Source organism: Adiantum capillus-veneris, chromosome 5 (genome assembly GCF_014529385.1).
Source record: "Adiantum capillus-veneris isolate H3 chromosome 5, ASM1452938v2, whole genome shotgun sequence".
Taxonomy (NCBI): Eukaryota; Viridiplantae; Streptophyta; class Polypodiopsida; order Polypodiales; family Pteridaceae; genus Adiantum; species Adiantum capillus-veneris.
Window position 1 is genome coordinate 163900017 of NC_140935.1, and position 24808 is coordinate 163924824.

At 44.7% G+C, this 24808-nt stretch overlaps 1 protein-coding gene across 9 annotated transcripts in view; it reads right to left on the bottom strand.

Annotated features, from left to right (window-relative positions):
* The window catches only part of LOC147458478 (uncharacterized), a 194676-nt gene that overhangs the window by 160721 nt on the left and 9147 nt on the right, over positions 1 to 24808 (bottom strand). For 8 of the 9 annotated variants that reach the window (XM_086513109.1, XM_086513108.1, XM_086513107.1 and 5 more), the window contains 6 exons: positions 16079 to 16216; positions 15896 to 16006; positions 15738 to 15788; positions 15556 to 15656; positions 15362 to 15452; positions 2637 to 2774 (listed from right to left, as the gene is read on the bottom strand). In XM_086513109.1, the coding sequence (XP_086369235.1) occupies positions 2637 to 2774; positions 15362 to 15452; positions 15556 to 15656; positions 15738 to 15788; positions 15896 to 16006; positions 16079 to 16216 (630 nt within the window). The remainder of the gene's footprint in view (positions 1 to 2636; positions 2775 to 15361; positions 15453 to 15555; positions 15657 to 15737; positions 15789 to 15895; positions 16007 to 16078; positions 16217 to 24808) is intronic. The other variant, XM_086513114.1, reaches the window with a different exon arrangement.

A 24808-nucleotide genomic window follows, 5' to 3' on the forward strand; every position in this document is an offset into this window, starting at 1 on the left:
AGCTCATTTGGGGGGCCATGGCATTATACAGGTCAGTAGTAGGGCATGTACGTACCCCAAAGGGTCTATCCACACCGGTTTACTCCACTATTGGGGTGAAGCAGGGCAGCCCGCTCTCTCCTACTCTATTTGGTATGTATGTGCATGAGGTTTCTGACTACATTGAGAGAGATTGTGATAGAGGTGCACAGCTGGCAAGGACATGGATTCCACTATTGTCCGTCAACCTTGGTAAAACCAAGGTCATGGTATTTAATACCACCCCACAGTGGATCAGGAGGTCAGTGCTAGCATTCCCATACGCCCAGAAGAAGGTGGAGTATACAGATGCTTACACTTACCTTGGAGTGGTTTTTTTTTTTTTTTTAGTGGGCCAGCATTTTATTGAGAAGGGCAGCAGAGACTAGATTGACCAGAGCCCATGCAGCATTGGGTAGATTGGAAAGGATGTGTTCACAGGTTCAGTTTCAAGAGCCTCGGACGAACCTCTGGCTCTTTGACACTTTGGTGGCTTCTCATTGCTATATGGAGCTGAGATTTGGGGACCTTCACTCGATCATCACGGGAGGATAGGCTGCAGTGATGGATGGGGGGACATGGAGAAGCCTCTGGTCTCTATGATCTCGCGGCTCATTAGAGCCAAGGCTTCAGTGCCACGTGCTATTGTACGAGCAAAGCTAGCTGCCCCCCCACTAGTGGTTGAGGTGCTCACCAGATCTGTCTCCTTCATACACCGCATGTGGGAACTTCCCACAGACATATATGCATGCCTTGCACTTGAGTCCTCTCGATAGTTAGCCATGCAGGGAGATACAACATGCTGGTATGGGGAGATGACATCATGGTTTCAGGGCCATGGGTTCAGCATAGACAGATTGCCTCCCTTCCAGTACTCACTGGATGCGCCCTCTCTGACTCTTACACAGTCCGAGGTCACCATGCTCATTCGCCAGGACTTGACTCAGCTAGACACCAAGAGGACATGGATACAACCAGCACACGAGCTGGGCACGAAGATGGCTTTCTACAGAGAGCATCTGACGAAGGATGGTTTTGTGACGAGGCCCAGATACATGGACACCCACTTGTCTCATGGGATACGATGTGCTATTGGCCAGATATGCACATCTTCACACCAGCTGCGGATCGAGACTGGGAGATATAGCGGAGTACCAGCAGAGGCCAGGACATGCCCCCTCTGTGACATCGAGCCTGAGACAGAGTTGCACTACACATGCCACTTCCCCGTCTACTACGAGATACGAGGCCGCTTACATTGCTTGTTCAAAGAGGGCTTTGGACCATTCTCTAGAGTCATGCGGTACGAGGATTAGAGATGCCTAGGTTTGTTTTTGCTCGAGCTGCACAGACACAGAGAGAGCCTGATGAGAGGAGAGGCTAGCCAGTCTCAGAAACAGATCACAGACTTCTTTAGAGCTGCCACTGGACACCCGGAGGAGTTACTACCACAGCAAAGCTCGTCATCTCACACCAGAGGCACACTGATCGACCGAGCGACTGAGCTGGGAAGATCCAGACGCCCACGACTGCGGAGGACTACACAGCATCGGCGGAGGCTGCATCAGAGGATTCGGATCACTTTGGCTCGACATGCACGACGCCCGGTCAGACTACTGACCAAGGAGGAGATTGATGAGATCCGCCAGCGAGTAGTTTAGGATTCCATAGTAATTTATTGTAACATTTGTCATTTCAATTTTGTCATTGTTGTCATCTTGTTACTCCGACTCTGACTTTGTATCATATCCACCACATTGTAACTTTCTGGTCTCATAGGTCACTTTGGCCTTTTGTAGACGTTAATATAACATTTCATTTTCATTTTTCATTTCATTTCTCTCTCCCTCCCTCCCTCCCCCCCCCCCCCCCCCCCCCCCCCCCCCCCCTCTCTCTCTCTCTCTCTCTCTCTCTCTCTCTCTCTCTCATCAAAAAGGTATTTCAGTATGGATTACTGATAAGCTCACACCGCTCCGCTAATTCTGATAGCTCTTCAAGAGGATGAGCTGCATTCTTTACCACAGGTCATAATCTTCATAGCTATAAGACCGTAGATGTCATGAAATTACAATAAAGTATATTCCTCTCCTCATCTCTTCGGTGTAGTGATGAAATCTCTATAAGAGCTGTTCTTAAGTTTCTATTTTTGTTTTTTATGTGCACCTTATGGCACACTCAAGTGGGTATACTCAACCGATGTAAATAAATTGTCTTGTGGGCAGACATTTTTGCTCTAAAGAACACTCATATAGTCGTTCTTTCTCACAGCCTTATATATGCTCTCGGTAGCCTAGTGCGTTCTCATTTAACTTCAATCGTGTTTTCAGGCAAACCCAAAGTTGGAATGTACTACAATGGACGTTGATGTATCCCATAGGTTGTGCCAGCCTTCTATGGACAAAAAGGTAAATCTTTTTTTCTCACATGTCCATGCACACATGCACAATGAAGACTGCATACATCCAGATCCTTCCCCTCACCCATCCACAGTTAAATCCAATATGCATCTGCAAACCAATCCAGACAATTCAATACACTCCATACTTATATTCAAATGTCAATCAACCAGATTCAAAACTAGAGAACATTATTTCCCAACTTTCTTTGTGAAACCATACCATTCTGCATACTGTCCCAAGAGCGAGATCCCTAAATGCTGCTCTTAAAAGCGACAAGGCCACATCTGAACGAAATGCTACCAGCTGCCCAGCTGACTGTTGAGAAGGTGCAGGACTTCGAGACCTTCTTGGGGGTGCCTACAAGATACAAAGGAATGTAAGAACCATACAAACTAAGTTTTAAAAACCATTTTCTTTTGCCTAAAAACAAATCTCTTTATGTTCAAACATATGTACGAGAGTGCAACTATCCAAAAGAACAAGACTGTATAGAAATTACAAACAAGTGTGGGGAATGGAATTAGGAGCTACACGCATACTCCCCTCTAGGATGACCATACCTCATCTTCCCAAGGTAGCAAGAGTGAACCAAGTATCACTGTAGTCATCTCTTACCTGCTCCCCTCAATGTGTTGATAATTCTTCATCATATTTCTGCACAATAGCCTGTGTATGCAAATCTCTTACTCTCTACATGTCAGTGCACACCCCAAACGTGCTGCCCAATGTCCTCAAAATCTTCTTATATTCAGACTCTAAAAAAGCAGGTGATGAAATGCTACCGACATCCTCTGACCCACTAGATGCATATTATATACACCCTGCAATGTTTGTATCAATCTCATAAATGAGATCCATATCCAGTCCGTGTGAAGGCCGATAACAAGCTTCCCACATAAAGTATCTAGACTGTAATTCCTTTTTTAAGAGATTTTTTGTTTCCTCTCCAAATTAACTGCTATTTCACAGGTCCATAAACAATGCCTTGGAGTCTCAAAAATATGGCATCTAACACAGCCCATCTCAAACCTCCTCCTCACTCTCGGAGAAAGAACCATCCATCTTAAAATTGTTATTTCAAAGACCAACGGAGCAACAACATCAGTAAATGCAAAGGGGATCAAATGTAGCAAAATGGGCCACATCATTGACCACGTTAATTATCATGATGATATGCTATAATAGGCACCAAAAACTTTGTGTTACCTCCCTCTTTAGAATCAATGTTAGGATAACCTTCAATCGATTATTTGTTTTTGATAGCTATGTTTGAGGTAAGAAGTATACCCTCTGTGGATTGCCAAAGTATCTTCATCAGTCATAGCATAAAGCCAAAAGGGAGGGTTGTTGGGAACGGGATGTGGCCTATGCCTCCTCTTTGAGCGGATACCGACTTGACGCATGAGTATCCATGACATATGTACGGAGTGTATGAATCTCGTAAGCCATGTGCAAGAGTCAAGAAGCATCCCTACATTAAAAGGGTCAAGTTTCTCGACTTTCAAACATATGTCATCCTATGTGCATTCCCATGTGGGATAGCCAATGGAAGCACGATATGCTATCAAAGCAATCTGCAGAGGAAAATAAGAACCCCACAAACTAACCCAAAAATCAGCAAGAAGTCCTCTAGAAAGTCCTCCTCTTACGACCGTAAAGCATTCTCAAATTCACGAAGCTGCAATCTCCAGGTCATAATTCTAACGAGTTGGCCATTTACTCCACCGTGCAATCTCAGTTGAGGAGGAAATGAGTAAAGCTAGAGCCACAAAAAAAACTAAATGAGGAAAGCTAGAACAACTACCTACTATTCGATATGTTGTCAAATTAGCTATAGCTTAGAATTTCTAAGCTTAATGTATTATCAGAATAGATGGATCCTTAAATGAGAGGGATTATTTCGGATGTGCCATCAAAAGGATGACAAGAGAATCCTAGAACAAACATTTATGGTGCGCCATTCCAAAGAAATGACTAGCACATTGTGATAGGGAAAATTTGTTAGGCCACTTGAAACGGGTGCGTATGATTCATCATATGGGTGACTTGGAGCATCTAGAAGGGGTGTCCAACCATACGAAACAAACACTCCTGATGCGTCATGGGATGGGTAACTTAAAGCGTCGCTTAGGACTTGATTGTAAGTTGGGTGAGTGAGGAACTAAGAAAGGAATATTTCCAATGTGTTGCAAGGTGGATGACTAGAGCGCTAAGACCGGAATACCTCATGGCCTAAGAAATCTGAGTTGATTCCTAGTGAGTAGTGCACTCACGACAAGCGCATGAATGAAAATGGGTTCCCAAGAAACCTTCCGCAAAAGCTATTGCTCTTTGAAAAAGCAATTTCTTTCCAAGTACTTTTGAGGAGAAAAACAAGTGCTTTCCAATAGATTAGTCAACTAGTTAAGCGGTTCTCTACATCTGTGCATGAGACAACATGTGGGGATGCCTTGGCAATGTGTGTATGAGCACAAATGCATTGGAGTAACAGAGGATATGTAAAATTTTCATAAGGCTTGGCTCTAAAAGGAGTGCTCACAATACAAATCTATATGTACCAAGAAACATGGAAAGTATATAGCGTTCCCTTTTGTGTTGAAGTGATGATGAAGAATGCATCAATCAAGCTCTAAACAAGTTAAGCTTTGAGTTTAAGATAACAAAGTTAGGGGTTCTCTAAATGTTGTTTAGAGATTGAATTTTGGAAAACTTCATAGGCATCTTCATCTCTCGACAAAAGTACGACAGAGCTCCTATAAGCTTTTGGGATGACACATTGGAAGGTTGTGAGCACTCCAATAGAGGTGAACGCTTAACTTTCCATGAAAGATTTTTCGACATGAAAAAGTACAAAAAACTTGTTGATATTTCAATTTTCTCATGCAACACTCGACCATATTTATTTTTTGATATTACCCGGTTGAATAGGTCGTCATCGTGGATTTGTCAAATGAACTTAGAGAATTCCATTGGAAGGAAAGTATGCACATGTGAAGGCACATCAAAGGTACTTTAGGCTTGGGATTTTCCATGGGCCAGGCATCATTACTCTAAACAGCTATTGTGACCCAAGCTGGGTTGGAGATTGCAAAGCTAAAAGTCCGTTTCTAGCTATGGTTTTGGCCTTGATTCTGCAATATTTTCTTGATTTAGTAGGAAGAAACCTACATGACGAGATTAGTTGAAAAGCTAAGTTTCCTCCATTGTTGAGCTTTACTAACTTCCTAGGAGGCTATACTCTCAAGGTGGGAACCTAGAGAGGCAAGCACCACAATATTTCCTATCAAACATGGCTAACTTCTTGGCTGTCAAAGACGGCGGAATTGACGGATTGGGTAGAATTGCGCCATCGGACAATCAAATCGTTTGTTGTTAACCTTGCGTTAGTGAATGTAACCTTGCCTTATTTATATACCTAGATGAATCCAAGATAAGCCAAGATTCACCCTTAAAGGAAAGTGCAAGGTATAGACCCATGGTTCCTGTTGGAGAGTTGATTAAAAGTCAGCAAGATGAGGTGGGGATGGAGAGAGAGAGAGAGAGAGAGAGAGAGAGAGAGAGAGAGAGAGAGAGAGAGAGGAAAAAACACACCAACGGGGTCACAACCAACCCTCTCAAGGCCCACCACACCATCACAGATGTGCAATTTGCTTTAGATCAAATGGAATGTACATAGATGCAATACCTCAGTGCACGACTCGCAACTCAATGCAGTAACTCGATGAAACACCTCCAGGGCTGATTTGATGCACCGATGGACTCCATGAGTTGCTATCACAAAGTGATGATGTGGCATGACCTGACGGCTATATGAGATGAGCAAGGACTGAGTTGGAGCTGGACCAGAATGGAGGACCAAGTCTGATTCAGTAGGAACTCCAAATGCAATGGAAATCGAGGCGAGAATCCCAACGTAAAAGTGGGCTGACGTGGCAATGCTGGCGTAGCACCATACAAACGTGTTGACGTTACATCGGGGACACAATGTAATCTGCAGCAAAAGTGAATGATGGTGTAAGCTCAAGATGAGTGATCAGTGAGTGCTCAAGGTTCCTTTCACTTAGAGGAAGGGAGAGCCTTCCTTGCTTAATGAGAGAGAAAGTGCAATGACCAAAACAAGAGAGAGTGGAAACTGTGGAACAAGAGTGTTGAGAGTGAGAGAGAGAGAGAGAGAGAGAGAGAGAGAGAGAGAGAGACGACACCACATGGGGTCCTAAACCCCTCTCCAAAGGCCCCCCTCTCTATTGCTAGAGAGGTATTTGCTTTAGATTGCACAAAGTCTTGTACAGTGATTCTAGATGTTGTGGTCCTTGACGACGACGATGATGATGTTGACGAGACGATGACGACGACGAGGTCGAGACTAAGGGCTGAATCTGCTGAAAGCTGAAAACGCTAGGGATGCTGATGGGGTCTGGGTCATGCAGCGAAGCTAAGGGGCTGATCTATCGTCAGTGACGACAATAATGGATGAAAACTGAAAAAGCGGGCTGAACTGTGGCCTGAAAACTGAAAACGCTGACCTTGTCGCGATGAGAAGCTTGACTGCGGCGAGGCAAGGTTGATCTGATGAGGTACTGCGGCGGTATGCCGATGATGAGCAAAAACGCTGCTGGCTGAAAACGCTGATGTCCAAAAACGCTAGTGCTCCTGGAAACTGGAAACATTGCTTGGGCATTGTGCTCCTGTGTCTGCTCTCTATCTTCTGCTTGTACTGGCGTCCCATGGGCTTCACTTATAGGTGCAAAAGGCTGGGTCGAGCAGCCCTAATTCAGCCCCCACGATTCTAGAATGTCAAAAGTCACTTATTAATTAAAAAAATGGCTACTAAGAGGTGGTTCACACGCGGTCAGGAACTGGGTTCCTATGCGATGAAAATGCTCATGCTGGGTATTGGGTACTGATGCTAATGATCATGGGTTGTGCAATCAAAGGGTATGCAGCTACTCTAATTGTCTGGACATGCACGTCTTGCATACAGGCTCACAAAAGTGCAAGAACACTTCCTAGGCTACCTAAACTGTAGAAGTAGGTACAGCTTGTCCACATTCACATAGGGTTAGATGTGCACATGACATCCCCCCCTTTTCAAGGTGAGGTACGAGTACCGAGCTGTATGGATTCCAAATTGTCTGCCAACAACTCTTGGGAGTCTGCGACGAACTCTTGGCCGGCACACTTTGTTGTTGGGTCCCACAATACTTGAACTTCAAGAAGGTCTGTAGTGCTTGCTTCTTTGGGCCGCGCCGAAAGCGACACAGAATAAGCTGCTTCGGCTCCATGTCTTTCCCTTCGTCTACGATCTCGGGTTCACCTTATTCAAGAATCTCCTCTGAGGAATATCCCTAAATACACTTCAAACACAAAATCATAAACATATCTATTCCTTGTGAAGCAACTGGAAAAAAACTATTCTTCGTCGTAAATGATTATGCATGAAATGCAGATGACGGAGTGCCAAACCATTCACCAAACACATGTCAAAAGTGTGATCTACACTTGACTTTTCGACCTAAAGCTATCAACTGTGGCGAACCACAACGGAAATGCCAATGCTTGATGGACAATCGTGTTCGTGCTTTTGCTGTGACTGTGTCATGCCAAGGAATGAACATGCAAAACCAATCGACATAACCTACAATGATGAAGAATCCTGAATTCCTTAAATGCAAACAATTTATCTTTTCTAAAGTAATCTCCATGCATCTGTGCTCATCGTGAGTAAATCATGCGCATCGTGCAACACGGCATTCCTATGAAAAGGTAACACATAAAGACGGTGACGAAAATACAAGAGACCGTCACGAATGAGAGACCCGAACAATGCATACTCACTAATCATGCGAAGAAAAAATACTTCTTGAATAGGTTCTTTGGACAACTACTCGAGAGCCAAGATCAATCCTACGTGACTGATCGTATCTGCAATTGGGTTAGCTTCACGAGAAACACAATCAATCAAACCACCAAATTGCTCACAAGACAAGAATCATCTAGCTTGACGGTCACCCCAAGGTGTACTCGGTACACACTGGAGCAACTTGAAGGCTTCATGATCCTTACGAACAATCACATCTCTATCATGCAAAAAATGTGTGTCGTGCTTAGGAGAATGAATGACTGAGAGAGATTCCTTTTCATGCAATGACTGATTCTTTTCTATATTGTGAGACTGTGTATTGAGAGAGACTATGAGACTACATATGTTACCCTCTTTCAAAATATGAGAGTGAGAGATTAATGGCAAAGACGGAATGTTCTCGTCACAGCGAAGAACAAAAGGAGGTGCTCCTTCAACTGTAAGAGAGAGAGTATTTTCTTTCCAATCAATTCGTGGATTATAACCTTCAAACCACTTGATGCCAAAAATTAAATCATATCTATTGAGAGGAGAAACCACATCAGATCAATATTCAAATAACCAAACCAATAATGCCATAAATCACCTGTGGGAGTACAATCACGAAAGAAAGAGCATGGATCCTGTAGAGACCATGCTCCACCATGCCCCCTTTGACCTCCTTACCGGAGTCTCGATCCTGAATAGACATTGCATCCTCAGTGAAAATCGCATCCATGCCTAACTTGCACAGCTTGTGCACACACATGAGATGAAAACCCAGCTTTGGAGCATAAAGAACCTTGGAGGTATGCATACCCCCTCTGCCATCTGAATTAACTCCATGGTACCCTCGCTATGAACAAGAATCTCCGATTTGTCACCAATGAAAATAGAACCACAATGTCATCGCATGTTGGATAACTGATCCTTTGAAGGTGTCATGTGTCGTAAAACACAACTATCCACAATCCAATTCCAACCATCTCGGACCTCAAGAGCCGTCTCGACCTCCGATGTCCCTAGAGAATCCTATGAAGGTCGCATCTCCAAATGATATACCTAGATGAACCCAAGATAAGCCCAGATTCACCCTTAAAGGAAAGTGCAAGGTATAGACCCATGGTAGTCACCCACAAGACAATATAACCATCAATTCCATCATGCATAGTATTGACTAAATACCACGACATCCCCACTAACGTCGTCAGTGCCCAATAGTGGGTGTAGAACTAGGTACAAACATATGCTCCCAAACACAACACACACACACACACATGAGCATACATCAACACAAAGTTCAACGTACTGAGTTTCTGTCATGACTCCGGAGATCAAGGGCAGACTCAGCCCAAATGAAGCCTAGCACTAAAAGAAGCATTAAATCAAAAAAATTAGCACAAAAATGAGGTAGTTGATAGGGCATACGCACCACAAAAGATAGAAAGAATTAGCACAATATCAACTGGTCGTAACTCGGACGAAAACTTCACAATGTGAAGTCTGCATGTCCGCTATACCACTAAAAAATATACCTAGATGAACCCAGGATAAGCCCAGATTCACCCTTAAAGGAAAGTGCAAGGTATAGACCCATGGTAGTCACCCACAAGACAATATAACCATCTCCATCACGCATAGTATTGACTAAATACCACGACATCCCCACTAACGTCGTCAGTGCCCAATAGTGGGTGTAGAACTAGGTACTAACAAAGGCTGATGACTTTACCACTATCATAGAAGTTTAAGCATCACCAACGCGCTTTGGACACTTCTCCTACTAATGGCCTTTTTCCCCACAATGATTGCAATGCCGATCTGCTTTCAAAGCATCCTTTTCAACATCGCTCTTCTTTGAAGTGTTGTTTACTTTCTTCTTACCCTTGTTGTTGTTGTTGTTGTTGTTGTTGTTGTTAGAAGAACCGGCCAAGGCTTTGGAGCCTGACGTCCTCAGCGCCTTGAATGGTCCAACACCATTAGAGCAGTCTCATCCCAGGAGCGTGATTACGGACAAACCAAACGAGTGCATTAGATGTCATGAGATGGGGCATCTGGTGAGAGATTACCCTAGAGGGCAACAATAGAGACAAACCAGATGCAAGAGAGGATGGCCCTCACAACCACAGTAAACCCAACATAGTAATGCACAGCAGCACGGCCCTATGCAACAACATGATAGAGATCAAAGGGGTTAGAGTCAGCCGTAGCAAAGGCTCAACAGAAGCACAGCGTGGATTAGACATAGAGACAAGAGGCACCCTATCCTTGTTTACAGACGAGTAGTGAGCCAGAGGTTCGATGAGGTAGAGAAGCCCCAGGACATCAGACCTCCTGAGAAGAGGTTACCAGATTAGGATCGAGAGGAGGTCTCAAAGCAACTGGACAAATCGAATGAGCATGAGAATGAGCAATCAGAGGCATTTAGGATCAGTCTAAGATGCCCCAAGAGAGGCCAGTTCGGCAGGTTTTGGATTTCTTGGAGATCTAGTCACAGGTGCCTCTTACAATAGACACTGTTGGGGGTGAGAAGGAGAGTCAGTTTGCAATGAAGAGTCACAGGTGCCTCCTACAGTAGGCACTATTGGAGGTGAGAAGGAGAGTGAGTCTCCTCAGTTTGCAAAGGAGTTCAACTATTTAGCAAGTTTTGCATCGCCTGCAGATGTCTCGGTATCTAAGATTTTACCTGCCCAGATCTTTGCGGTTGGACCTATGGTTGATTTTAAATAATGCAAAGGGTCACTTTTTTTGCACGGAGAGAGAGAGAGAGAGAGAGAGAGAGAGAGAGAGAGAGAGAGAGAGAGAGAGAGAAATGAAATGAAATAAAATGATATATTAACGTCTTCAAAAGGCCAAAATGACCTATGAGACCAAGCTGTTACAACATAGTGAGTCTGATACCATGTCCGGAATCAAAAAGAACTAAAAGAAAAAATACAACTACTACAAACTGGGACTCTATGGATGTGCCAACTAATACAAAAGGTGCCCAATACAATGAGAGAAAGGGGGGGGGGGGGGGGGGGGGGGAGGATATGGTAGAGATCCATCCTAATTTGCACTCCGGACGTCGAGAAAGTATGGCTCGAATCCTCTGTTGTAGTCTCCGTCGATACTGTGTAGCTCCTCTCCTCAATCGCAATCATCTAGATCTCCCTAGCTCTAATGCTCGATCTATGAGAATGCAAGTAGTGGTAGTATGAGTGCGGGCAAAGCTCTGCAATGGTGGCTGCTCCTCTGGGTGTCCAATATCTAGTGTAAAGAAATCTGTAATCTATCTCTAGGATTGTCTCTCTCCAGCTCTCCTCAGTAAAGTGTCTCTATGCCTGTGTAACTCAAGTAGATACAGTCCAAGATTGAAGACATCTCTGATCCTCATAACTCATGACCCTAGATAGAGGCCCAAAACCCTCTCTAAATAGACAATGAAAACAGCCTCGTATCTCATAGTACACTGTGCAATGGCATATGTAATGTAACTCTATCTCTGGCTCTAGCTGACATAAGCGGCATATCCTGCTATCTGCCGGTATCCCTCTGAATCTGCCAATCTCAATCTCGTGTTGATGTGAGGATGTGTGTATCTGGCCAATGGCACAACGCAAACCATGAGAAAGATGTGTGTCCATATAGCTAGGTCGAACCACAAACCCGTCCCTTGTGAGGTGGAGAAGATGCTCTCTATAGAAAGCCATCTTCGTGCCCAACTCCTGTACCGGCTCTATCCATGGCCTCCTCATGTCCAACTGGATCAGATCCTGATGAATGAGTCTAGTAATCTCCACCCGTGTCAAAGACATCAAGGGTGCCTGTAGAGAGTACTGAAAAGGAGGCAGCCTGTCCATGGTGAAGCCATGTGTCTGAAACCATGAAGTCATCTGTGCATACCAGCATGATGTATCCCCCTATAGAGCTAACTGTCTGGAGGACTCTAGGGCCAACCTGGCATATCTATCTCTGGTAGTATCCCATAGGCTGTGTACAAAGGAGACTGATCTGGTAAGCGCCTCAATCTCCATGGGGGGGCAGCTAACTCCGCTTGAATGATATCATGCGGTACAAAGGCCTTGGCTCTAATCAGCCGAGAGATCATAGATACCAAGGGCCTCTCCATACGTCTCCAGCCATCTTGGCCAACAAAAAGTCCCCAAACCTGCACCCCATATAGCATAGTAGAGGCAATCAAAGTATCAAAGAGCCATAACTTTGTCCTAGGTTCCTCAAACTGAACCTCCGAACACATCCTCTCAAATCCTCCCAAAGCCGCATAAGCAATAGTCAGTCTAGTCTCTGCTGCTCTTCTCAAAGAAAATCTCGGCCCAGTAAAGACTACCCCTAGGTAAGTGTATGCATTTGTATACTCCACAATCTCCTGACCATATGTGAAAGTAAGTGCTGATCTCCCGATCCACTCTGGTGTGGTGTTAACACCATAACCTTGGTTTTACCAAGGTTTACACACAATCCACTATCCTCTGCAAAACTGTGTAGTGCATCCAAATGTCGCTGCATACCCTCTGGTGAGTCAGATATCAACACAATATCATCAGCATATAGCAACAATGGGATCCACGTCCCTGCCAGCTGGGCACCTTTGTCACCCTCTCTGCCAATGTAATCAGACACCTCATCAACATACATACCAAATAGAGTAGGAGACAATGGGCAGCCCTGTTTCACCCCAATAGTAGAGTGAACTAAATCAAATACCCCTTCCGGAGTGTGTACACGTCCCATCACTGATCTGTACAAAGCCATAATCCCCCAAATCAACTCTATGGGCACCCCCATCTCCTGTAGTCTGCGCATCAATCGAGCTCTCGATACCATGTCAAATGCTTTGCGGAAATCCACAAAGCTACAATAAATCTGTCTCCCATGTGACATGCCCTCCTCAATGATGGCTCTGAGTGTCTGAATATGATCAAGAGTGGAGAAACCCCTCTTGAAACCGGCTTGACCCTTTGCTCGTACAGCCTCACCCTCTGGCCAATTACTCAAGTGTTTCTCAAGTAGGATCACCTACCTTGAAGATAGGCACAATAGTAGACAACCTCCAAGTCTCAGGTAACCCCTCACACATGGCACAATTGAACATTGCAAGAACCTCCATCAACATATCCCTAGCATGTATAAAGTGCTCCGCTACTAGACCGTCATGATCATATGCCCTCCCGGTCCTTATCCTGTCAATGGCCCTCTGTACCATCTCAGTGGTAAAGAAGGTGCTCGTAGCTGGGCATGGATCTGTAGGGTCTAGAAGGGGTTCCTGTCCAGGAACCGTATATAACGATGTCACATATTGGCCCCACACATCAGGTGAAGTAATCACTCGGGGAGGGGAGTGCTCATGAAAGAGTCGTCATGTCTCTCTTGAGTCCCTACTCAAGAACATCAGATATAAGTCTCGCTCCACCAGAGCCACTTAAGCTTGCTTCTTCTGTCGCACAAGGCGCCGGGGAGCAATCCAAGACTATCTGTAAGTGATGGCTCCTAAGAGAAGATCCTTCTGAAGCTGGGCTCTCATCTCTCTCTGCACTCCTCATCATACAAACTATTCTGAGCATGCTCCCAGAATGTCGTCTCCTGCCCGGCTGAGTGTGTGGGTATGCCACTGATGCAGCAGCATGCAGTGTCTCAGTCAGTAGAGTGGTGCACTCCTCCACTCAGAGGCCTGTACCAGTTGTGCCAGTTGTGCCTTCCCATAGACGGTCCCAGATCTCCTATGTCGGTTGGGAGATCTGCCTCGTGATGTCTGGGCTGTACTATACTGAAATGAAACGGTCAGTGTCAAGAGAGCATGATCCACTGCTACGCCCACTGGCTTGGCTCCCACTGTGAAATCCTGAATGCAAGGGACAAAGCTCGGCTGTGTCATAACATGGTCCACTGTACCGGCCCCATGTCTGTGTGGAAAGCATGTGAAACCGGCTGCTCCAGGAAATCTCTGTAAGCCATTAAGTATGGCTAACCCATGTGTAGTCGTCATCTCCATGAGGTTTCTCCCATACTCCGTCTACTCTCTGTCATGTGAGCGTCTGTCAAGCCCTAACTCACCTACATCCAGCTCTCTAAGCATCTCATCTGAAGTGTCGTAGAAGACTGTCTGAGAGTTGCCCATTTGGGCATTAGAGTCCCCTAGGAGAATGATATCACCGAAGTGTTGCTAGATGCCCACCGAAGTGTAGCAAGACCCATCAAACACGTGTACAAACCATTTACGCAAGAGATGTTCCAAAATGTAGAAACCTAATCTAATGGCTTGCCTGAGCATGCAAGTCCTGCTAACAGGCTCACAATTGCCGGCACATTATCCCCTTGGCTCTATGACATTGCTAGACACAGGACTGTCTTTGGATGCCCATGTAGCATGTGCATGCCGCACACAGAGCCATGTGTAGGTGACATTGGCAAAGATAGTTGGATAATACTAGAATTCTTGGCTGAAAAGCTCCATTCCAAATTGGTGTTTATACTTGAAAGATTAAAAAATTAACCTCACATATAGATCAGGGTCAAAACTTGTTTTCATGCTTGTAAGATAAGCTATTTCAATTAGCAGGTTGTTCCTGCTGCAGGCTTATATCGCGGAAATGTAATGGGTGCAAATAGACAAATTTAAAAACTGTTCAAAGTTTTAAACTGAACACTTACAAGCAGCAAACCCTGGGTGTAGAAAAAGAAAAAAAGCGCACAAATCCAAATCTGCAGACTATTATCCAAGAAAAACCACCGGAACCATGCCGAAGGAACCACACAGGCAAGCAATGCCCATCAGCAAAACATTGCTGATGGAGCTAAAAACAGCCCACTTGCCCATACACAACACCAGGCGTCCATAAATCTACTTTCACAACAAGCTATAAGGTCCAATGTGCACTTATTTTGTTAATGAGAGGAGAAACTCCTCATAGTTGAAACCATAGAGAACAGGAAAATGTAGCGAGAAATGATATAAGGGTATCAGGCTAAAAAGTAAAAAAGACCAAAAAAATCAGGAGAGGGCACTGTAAAACACTGTAAAACCATTCCAATCTTAATTCCTTATATTTTGCAAAAAAAGAAGTTGTCTTGATGACTGATGTAATGGAGCAGATAAAGTTACCTGGAAATTTGAAGAAACTGTAAACAATGATCCTTGGGCACCTTTTGAAGACTCTGTGTCATTTGGAGGGGCTAGATTCTTCAGCCTTTCCCTACATTACAGCCAGGTATATTTATATCATTGAGTAGATCAAAGAAAAAGAGCCAAATAATGCATCCTTTAGACTATGAAGTAAGTCAATACCTTGCTCTCACCTCTCATCTATAGCGACCAAAATTGGATAGAAAGGCCCTGAAAGCATGGCCAGGAATCTTAATGTAGATTCCGTATTTTCACTGTACATGGCCAGGTCACCCTTGAACAACATACAAGAAGTAAGCGCTTAGTATTTGCAGTGCTTCAGAAAATGAACTTGATTATGTTTTAGTAAGTATACCTCTAGAACTGGGGTAAAGGGCGATAACCGATTCATGATCTCTCCAAGAAGCTGTAGTTGCACATAAACAATATCAATCTGAATGCTGCAAAAAGCAAACAAAACTTGCTTCTATTTGATAGAGAGTCCACAGCCATTAAAAAAAGACCAAAAAAAACCTGCAAATAAAGGTCTTGAAGTTCGTGTTTAGTTGAAATCACAAGAGGCAGTAAATGATCCACCAAGGGTTGAAATTCTGGCTCCAGTCCCGGCATGGAAATACCTATTAGCTGCAAAGAACCTAGTAAAGGATACATTTAACGAGATGTCTGTGACTCAAAATTCCTAGATACAGAATTTACCTGTACAGAATATATTGCTATTGGATTCCCACGGAGGCAAGATAACCTCACATATCGACAAGGTGCGTAATTGGCTATATACTGAGATTCTCTACGAGGAGCTTCACAGCGAGTTCGAACCTTAGAAAACAAGTCCGGCTGCCAAAATTAGAACACCAGATTAAGTAGGTCACAAACGGATTTGGATTGATCCCAGATACATTGCTTCAAGTGGCTGAGCAGAATACAGAGGGTAATCAACAACAGAGCTTCAATAAGCACATAAAAGCGCCATGGTTATCAGCCATCGTCACCCAACAGCAGGCACGTCCAGTGTAACCATGTTCTACCACACAAGGTGGTGAAGACAGATGCCCTACAATATCTGCTAAGAAAGACTAATACCAAGACCAAAAACTTGAATACTCCATAGTAACAGGGAGATTCAGAGACTATGACAAGAAAGACTAATAAATTGACAGCTTGAATATCTGCATAAAAAGATGAGAAGATAGAGAGACTATGACATTGGAAAATAGAGCACTCCTGTGCAAAGAGTTGGTAGCCCTGAACCATCAGTACCTCAGTCACCTCGAGTTTCAAAGAGGAGAGTTTGCCCTAATCGTGCGCATGAGCACAATTTCAAAGCCTATGAGGTCAAATTCTCCCAACCTGGGGATCCATTTGCATGGAAATTGGACCACAACCTCGTCCTCCTAGGCTACATGCTGGTGTCAACACATATGCCCACCAAAGTGTAACAACAGCCGTCAAAACACGTGTGCAAACCTTTTATGCAAAGAGGGTTCCGAGTGACAAAAACCTAATCTAATCAGCTTGTTCAAACATCAAGGTCCTGCAAACAGGCTCATAAAAATGCCGGTACAAAAACCCTATGCTCTATAGACACTGTTTCGCTTTGCAAGTAGGTTTTAGCATGTCCACGTGCCACACAAAGCAAGTGTGCACAGGCCTCTGAGGCCTTAACTTGACAAACATCCAAGGAATAAAAGCAAAACCAAGGACAACAGATGGATGATATTTATAGATGTAATGGAGCTTCCAAGCAACAAATTTTTTGTCGAATTCAGCTGCACCGCATTCAAAACTAGTGAGGCAATGACTCACTTATTCACACACACACATTTTTTCTTGGTAAATCACTTTTGAATTACTAGTGGGTAACCTCAAATTGAAGAAAACCCAAAGAGTATGTCATATACAAGAAATGCCCAAGTTCATAGTGAACAAAGGCATAGTCAAAACACATCTAAGAAAAGTACATACAATGATGGGTAAATCTCCGGTAGAGACAGACAACCATAAAGAGACTGATCCAAAGATTACCTAAAAACGAAAAAGGTTTGAATTGGCAACTCACCAAAAACGGACCAATTTCTAGACAGCCAAACCATTCACATGACCCAGTACCGAAGTCAATCAAAAACAAGCTATGTATTGTCTGAGAGTAGGAGCAAGAATGCATTACAATTCCATAACAGATGAGGAACCATTTCGACAAACGCACCACAGACATAACAAAGAGAAGATGTCACATGGCGCCTTGCCAAAAAATACCCAACTGGAAGAACTAGTAGCATAGCAGCGCCATAGAAAAAGCCGACATATTAAAGCCATCTTACTGCTCCATACATCCTGAGTTGTTTTCTCCACCAAGACAAAGGCTTATGCATTGTCCAAATGCTATTTGCATAATCATGAACCCATGGTCCAGGAAAAATGTGAACTAAATGCACAAAAATTTGAGACAGAGACAAAGGACCGAGAGCACGGGTTGCCAACAAATTTAGAATCTTTCGCCATAAAGGACAATAATGATAATGAGTAGCAGTTGATCATGCTATCTTGTCTTTCACTCTCACATTTCAGTTTTGTATAGCTCCATTTGGAGAGGTCTCCACACACACACGGTATACCTTCACAAGGGAAAAGAGGAATCTGTACCAGCTATTTATGAGTCAGGATTCAGCTATTTATGAGTCAGGATTCAGGCGAGGCATGATTCTATGAGCACTCACCACCACCCGCCATCACCTCCATAGAGACATGGGGGAATATGCCACATCTCTATACACAGCGTCAGGGCAACCACTGTCACGTGCACATCTAACCCTATGTGTACGTGGACAAGCTACTTCATGACAGGGGTTCAATCAGTCTAGCCTAGAAAGTGTTCTGGCACTTTTGTGAGTCTATTCGCAGACCGTGCATGTCCAGACACTTAGATTAGATGCATATCCTCTGGTTGCACACAGCATGACCATCAGATTTCAGTCAGAACCCATCACGAGCATTTTTACAGTGCATAGACCTATTTTTACAGTGCAGGTTCTCCGCGACGGCTTCAGCATATGCATCAGCGTTTTCAGTTTTCAGCATAGACACACCGCAGTAGAGTCCCCCGAACCTCGCAGACCTCACATTCCCGCAGTAGATCCTGATCGCACAATCAGATCCATCGAAGTTTGCAGTTTCAGCCTAGAAAACGCAAATTTCAGCATTTGCATTTTCAGTGCGTCGTCGTCGCATCGTTGCTATCAGCATCGTCACCGACATAGAGTCAGAATCCGGCAGATAAAGATTTGCAGATTTCAGCCATTAGTGTTTTCAGATTTCAGCCCGTCTCGTCGTCGTCGACATCGTCGGCAAGTCCAAAACATTGTAGAGATTTGTGCAATCAATAGTAGACCGCTCTCGCCATAGAGAGTGGGGCCTTCGGAGGAAGGTTTGACAACATTCTGGTCTCGTATTCTTCTCTCTCTCTATCTCTCTCAGTCTCATGCACCTTCATTCACAGTGTTCACCACTTTGTTTGTGTCCATTGCACTCTCTCACTAAAGGAACGGAAGGCTCTCCCTTCCGTAAGTAAAAGGAACCCTTGAGCACAGTTCGGAGCACTCATCTTGAGCAAAGTTCAACATTCACTTATGATGCACCTTACATTGGTATCAGAGCTTTGGCAGTGTTCTGTATCACTCAAGGAAAGAACCACAAGAATTTTTTTGCTTGTTGCGGTCGCACGTAACCCAAGTCCTCTTGGGCGTGTCGATTCCTAATCGTGTTTTTGAAGAGTGATAGGAAACCCAAGAAAGAAGGGCTTGTCCAGCCTCCCCTTGTTTCTCTTTTCACTCATTGAGAGCGGACTGTGCACTTAGCGACCGGCCAATCGATGTGAGGTGGGAAAAAGCAACCTTGGTGTGAGCGCAAGGCCGCCAAGGGGTGCGCCTGCGGAAAAGCGTAGAGCTCGGGTAAGAGAAGATCCTTCTCTAACACAGATTGCAAGCGACAGAAGAACCTCAAGCCTCAAGACCCCCAAGAACCCAAGTTACTCGTAGACTTAAGAACCCAAGACTTCAGTGTATGGCCATTACCCGAAGCGGAATGGATACTTCGCACGGAGATGATGAGCATGGCAGTGGCGAAGAAGAATTTTCCTGAATCCCCACCACGAGGTTTTTCTGACATCCACAATGCACCTTCTCAAGCAAGAACCCCCCCCCCCCCGACAAGAAGACTCAGCGTTTTCAGCCAAGAAGAGCCAGCATTTTTCTTCAAGTGCAAAACCAGCCCAACGTTTTGCATTTGCAGGCCAACCCGGCGACAGCAAGACACATTCAGCCCTAGTGTTTTTGGATCATGCAGCAACCCTAGCGTGTTGTAGATTCTCCACGATAGCTTCAGCATATGCATCAACGTTTTCAGTTTTCAGCATAGACACACCGCAGTAGAGCCCCCGAACCTCGCAGATCTCACCTTCTCGCAACAGATCCTCGTTGCACGGTCAGATCCATCGAAGTTTGCAATTTCACCCCGGAAAACGCAGATTTCAGCATCTGCGTTTTTAGCGCGTCGTCATCGCATCGTCGCCATCGGCATCGTCACCAACATAGAGTCAGACTTCAGCAGATAAAGATTTGCAGATTTCAGCCATTAGCGTTTTCAGATTTCAGCCCGTCTTGTCGTCGTCGACATCGCCGGCAAGTCCAAAACATTGTAGAGATTTGTGCAATCAATAGTAGACCGCTCTCGCCATAGAGAGTGGGGCCTTCGGAGGAGGGTTTGACAACATTCTGGTGTCATATTCTTCTCTCTCTATCTCTCAGTCTCATGCACCTTTATTCACAGTGTTCACCACTTTGTTTGTGTCCATTGCACTCTCTCACTAAAGGAACGGAAGTCTCTCCCTTCCGTAAGTAAAAGGAACCCTTGAGCACAGTTCAGAGCACTCATCTTGAGCAAAGTTCAACATTCACTTCCTTTGCACCTTACAACCACCCTTGCCTGACCCCCCGGAGACATGCACACAGACATGCACTTTCTTTATTGTTGAGAGGGTAAGAAAAGCCATTAATAGGATGAAGACAGGGAGAGCACAGGATCATGATGGTTTGGTAGCAAAGCACTTCATTCATGCCAAAGATATGCTTGTAGAGCCTCTTCCTATGATGTTTAATCGAGCCATGTATGAGAGTTTTCCTGAGACTTGGAGTCTGTCTACGATTGTGCCTATCTTCAAGACAGGAGATCCCATGCTTCTCGAGAATTATCGCACCATCATATGGTTGGTCACACATTGGCTAGGTTGTATGCATCTATTTTTGAGTAGGAGTTGAGTAGATGGGCAGAGAGAGAAGGCCTACGAGCATCAGGGCATCAAGGCAGGCAGGGTTCAAGAGAGGTTTCTCCACTCTTGACCATATTCTGACACTCGCAACTATTATTGAGGAGGGTAGATACCATGGCAGGAGGATCTATTGCAGCTTTGTGGATTTCCGCAAAGTTTTTGACATAATGCCGAGAGCCACACTTATACACAGACTACAGGACATGGGTGGGTGTGTCCATAGAGCTGATATGGGGGATCTTGGCTTTATGCAAGACACTTGTGGGGCAAGTTCGCACTGCTCAGGGCATGTCTGACATGGTTCATTCCACTATTGGGGTGAAGCTATGATGTCGCCTATCTCCGACTCTTTTTGGGATGTATTTGGATGAGTTTTCAAACTATGTAGAGCGAGAGGGAGACAGAGGTGCTCAACTAGCAGGGACATAACTTCCATTATTGTTATACGTTGATGATATTGTGCTGATTTCAGACACTCCAGAGGGGATGCAACGTCATTTGGATGCATTCCATGTGTTTGCCCAAGATAGTGGATTGTCAGTGAACCTTGGTAAGAACAAGGTAATGGTGTTTAGCACCATGGCACAATGGGTCAAGAGGTAAACTCCCACCTTTACTTATGGTCGAGAGACTGTGGAGTATACAGATGCATATACCTATCTCGGGGTGGTCTTCAGTGGCCCAATATTTTCCTCGAGGAGAGCAGCAGAGACGAGATTGACCAGATCTTACGCAGCATTAGGGGAACTGTAGAGGAGGTGTTCGCAGGTTCATTTCCAAGAACCTCGAGCAAAGCTCTCAATCTTTGATACTCTAGTTACTTCTGCCATGCTCTACGAAGTGGAGATATGGGGACCCCCAGTGGACCGTCACAACAGAGTTGGTAGTGTTGATGGTTGGAGATGTATGGAGTGGCCTTTGGTTCTATGGTCTCTCGGATGATTAGGGCCAAAGCCTCAGTACCACATGAGATTGTTAGGGTGGAGCTTGCTTCCCCTCCACGCTCACTCGAGTAGTCTCCTTTATGTATAACACCTAGACTCTCCCCAAAGATAGATACGCTTGATTAGCCATGGAGTCTTCACGACAGTTGGCATCACAAGGAGATAGATCATGTTGGTATGCACAAATGGCATCTTGGTTTCAGCTGCATGGTTTTAGTATGGACACACTACCCCCATTTCAGTACTCTTTGGATGCCCCCTCACTCGGGCAAAGATTACTAGGCTCATCAGGGAGGACTTGACTCACTGGATACCAGAAGGACATGGATACAGCCTACACATGAGCTGGGTACAAAGATGGCTTTCTATAGAGAGCATGTTCTTCAGTTTATGGAGGATGGATTTGTGATCAGACACAGATACATGGATACTCATCTATCTCACGAATACAATGTGCTATTTGTCAGTTACGCACATCCTCGCACCAGCTAGAGATCGAGACAGGTAGATTTAGAGGAGTCCAAGCCAAGTTTAGTTGTGTCAGAGCTACACTACATATGCACTTTCCAGTATAGTATGAGATACGAGGCCGCTTCCACTGTCTATTCAGAGAGGGTTTTGGACCACTTTCTAGGGTCATGAGATATCAAGATCAGAAATGCCTTGGACTATACTTATTGGAACTGCGCAGACTAGAGAGGACCTCTTGTGGAGGGACCCACAGTGAAACCGGCCCGTAGGGTGGTAGGCTTTGGCTTTCACCCGAAATTCTTTACTTTACTTTAAACACACACAGAGAAAGAGTACTTTGCAAAGAGAACCTGCGACAGGAATTAACACCTAAGCACACACATGGCTCAGAAGCTTGAATGCTCCGAGCAGACGCCGACAACCTCTAGGCCCAAAAATTGGCGCCCTTTCGGTATTTCTTTATAGTTTGAGAGGGTAAATTACAAAGTAGAGTCCTAGGAATTCTTTACCTGTATCCAACTAGATACCACCTGTTTTGGCCAAATTTCGGCAACATAATAGCCCCAAAACTTGCACGAAACCAATTCCCCTGTTGGAACTCACTTCCACTGGCATAAACCCTCTGATTCCTGCCCAAAAACAGAAAATTCAGCATGCTGTATTTACTGGTTTTTTCCCTGTTTTCAGCCCTAAACAGTCCCCGAACTGTCCACTGTCAGTGGGGCACTATTCCCAATGGTTCTGGCGTCCGTATGGCTGAAAAACAGTTAAAATACAGCGCGTAACCAGCGCTGAAATTGCACCTATACGGTGAGGTTATCACCCTCACCGGTGCCTGCTTTTGGAGTACTCCTGTTTTGTGGGGCATCACATAACTGCACGTAGGGGAGAGAGAGAGCAGTGTGTAGTGTGCAGGTCATCACTCCTAGCACCACATTGTACATAGAGGGGAAAGCATGTACTCCATAGCTCTTAACCTGTGATGACAGGTTCTCAATGAAGCATCCCCCCAGCATAAATCAAGCGCCCCCTCTTCTGCGCTTGACCTGTAATGTATCTGTGAACAAATAGATGCAAAAAGGGAAAGATTTCCATGGCTGCCAAAACCTGCGTATCGCTGAAAACGCAGCAAAACAGCCTTGTAAACACGCATCTGATGCCTTCCAATGCAGAAAATGAGCTCCTTAGTCCTAGGTAAAGTAATGGGAAGCTCAAAAATGGAGAGAAATGGCTGAAAATCAGAGTTATCAGCCTCCAAAACTGCTCAAAAAGGTCAATTACGAGTTTTGTTCCCCTAGACTTGGTAAATTGGCCAAAAAGTGCCACTTGGCACTCATACATGCAATTTCCTCGCATTGGGCTTTCCGCTTAAAAATCTCTTAGCTCGTGCATCAGTTGACTTTGCAGCAGAGTAAATAAAATGTTCCCCTTGTCATTCCAAAGCTAATGACGCGAACATTTCATGGCCCAAAATAGCAGTTCCCTAAATTTTAGAGGATGCTTCCGTTGGACTCCCATTGGTCATCCGACCATCATTGCCCACTGGGACCGCATCCAAAAATACATGTAGTCGAGCTGTCGGGTACTTTCCTTTGGTGACCCCACCTTGACATTGTACCTTTATTGAGTTAACTTCCTAGTATCCACCAACTTGCTAAGTGCGACGGGGGGACCTACATGATCTTGAACTGAGCCTAGACATCCTTTTACTTTACGAGTTCCAGTGCCGACCAACTTCTCGTCTGCGGGTGAAACTCCCGTTCACATTGGCCATACAATGTCCGACCATTTGCAACTTCAAAAAGAGGGTCTCAAAAATTAAACAAAAATCATTGGAAAGAAACCAACAACTAAGGTTAGCAGTTGCCACGTCTTCGTGACACAGAGAGGAAGATACAGCTGCAGCGACAGATTACAAATTTCTTTCAGTCACAGTCAAAGGAGTCAGCCCCGCAACCCCCACAATATAGCAGCACGAAAGGCACATTGCTTGATCGGGCGATAGAGTTGGGACGGTCCAGTCGCCCTCACATGAAAAGGCCGTCTCGACACCGACTGAGACTACGGCAAAGGATCCACAGCATACTAGCACGACATGAGTCACCATAGTGCTCACTGTGGAGCGCATTGATGCTACTCTCCGACACCGATGTTCTTTTTAGCTTTTATTTTCCTTCATTTTATTTTGTACCCAGACATTGTATTAGATCCACCAAGATTGTATCAGTTTCGTCTCATAGGTCATTTTTGGCCTTTTGAAGACGTTTAATATAACATTTCATTTCTCTCTCTCTCTCTATTCAAGTTCAGCTACTTGCACATTTTGTTCATGTGTTGCTATTGATTTCTCGCTTGGAGTTTCCAAGCTTGTAACAATGGTATCAGAGCTCAGAACAACTCTTCTTCCACGAAGGATCCGATCCTTTTTACAGCACACGTGGCTTCTCGTCGAGAATCTAACACAGATGACACCCCTTGAAGAAAAGTTGAGTCCTAGCGTGGGAACAAGGAAACCAACGAAGATTTTAACAAATTTCTGGTGGGGAATCTCAACAGAGCCGAGTGCAAACATCAACTGCAGGTTGACACGTGTGAAAAGATTGATCAAGTACTCCAAAGATCCGAAATATGTGAATCACTTGGAGAATTACCCACTTGATGAGATTCACTGGAGATGGCATGAGGCCGTCG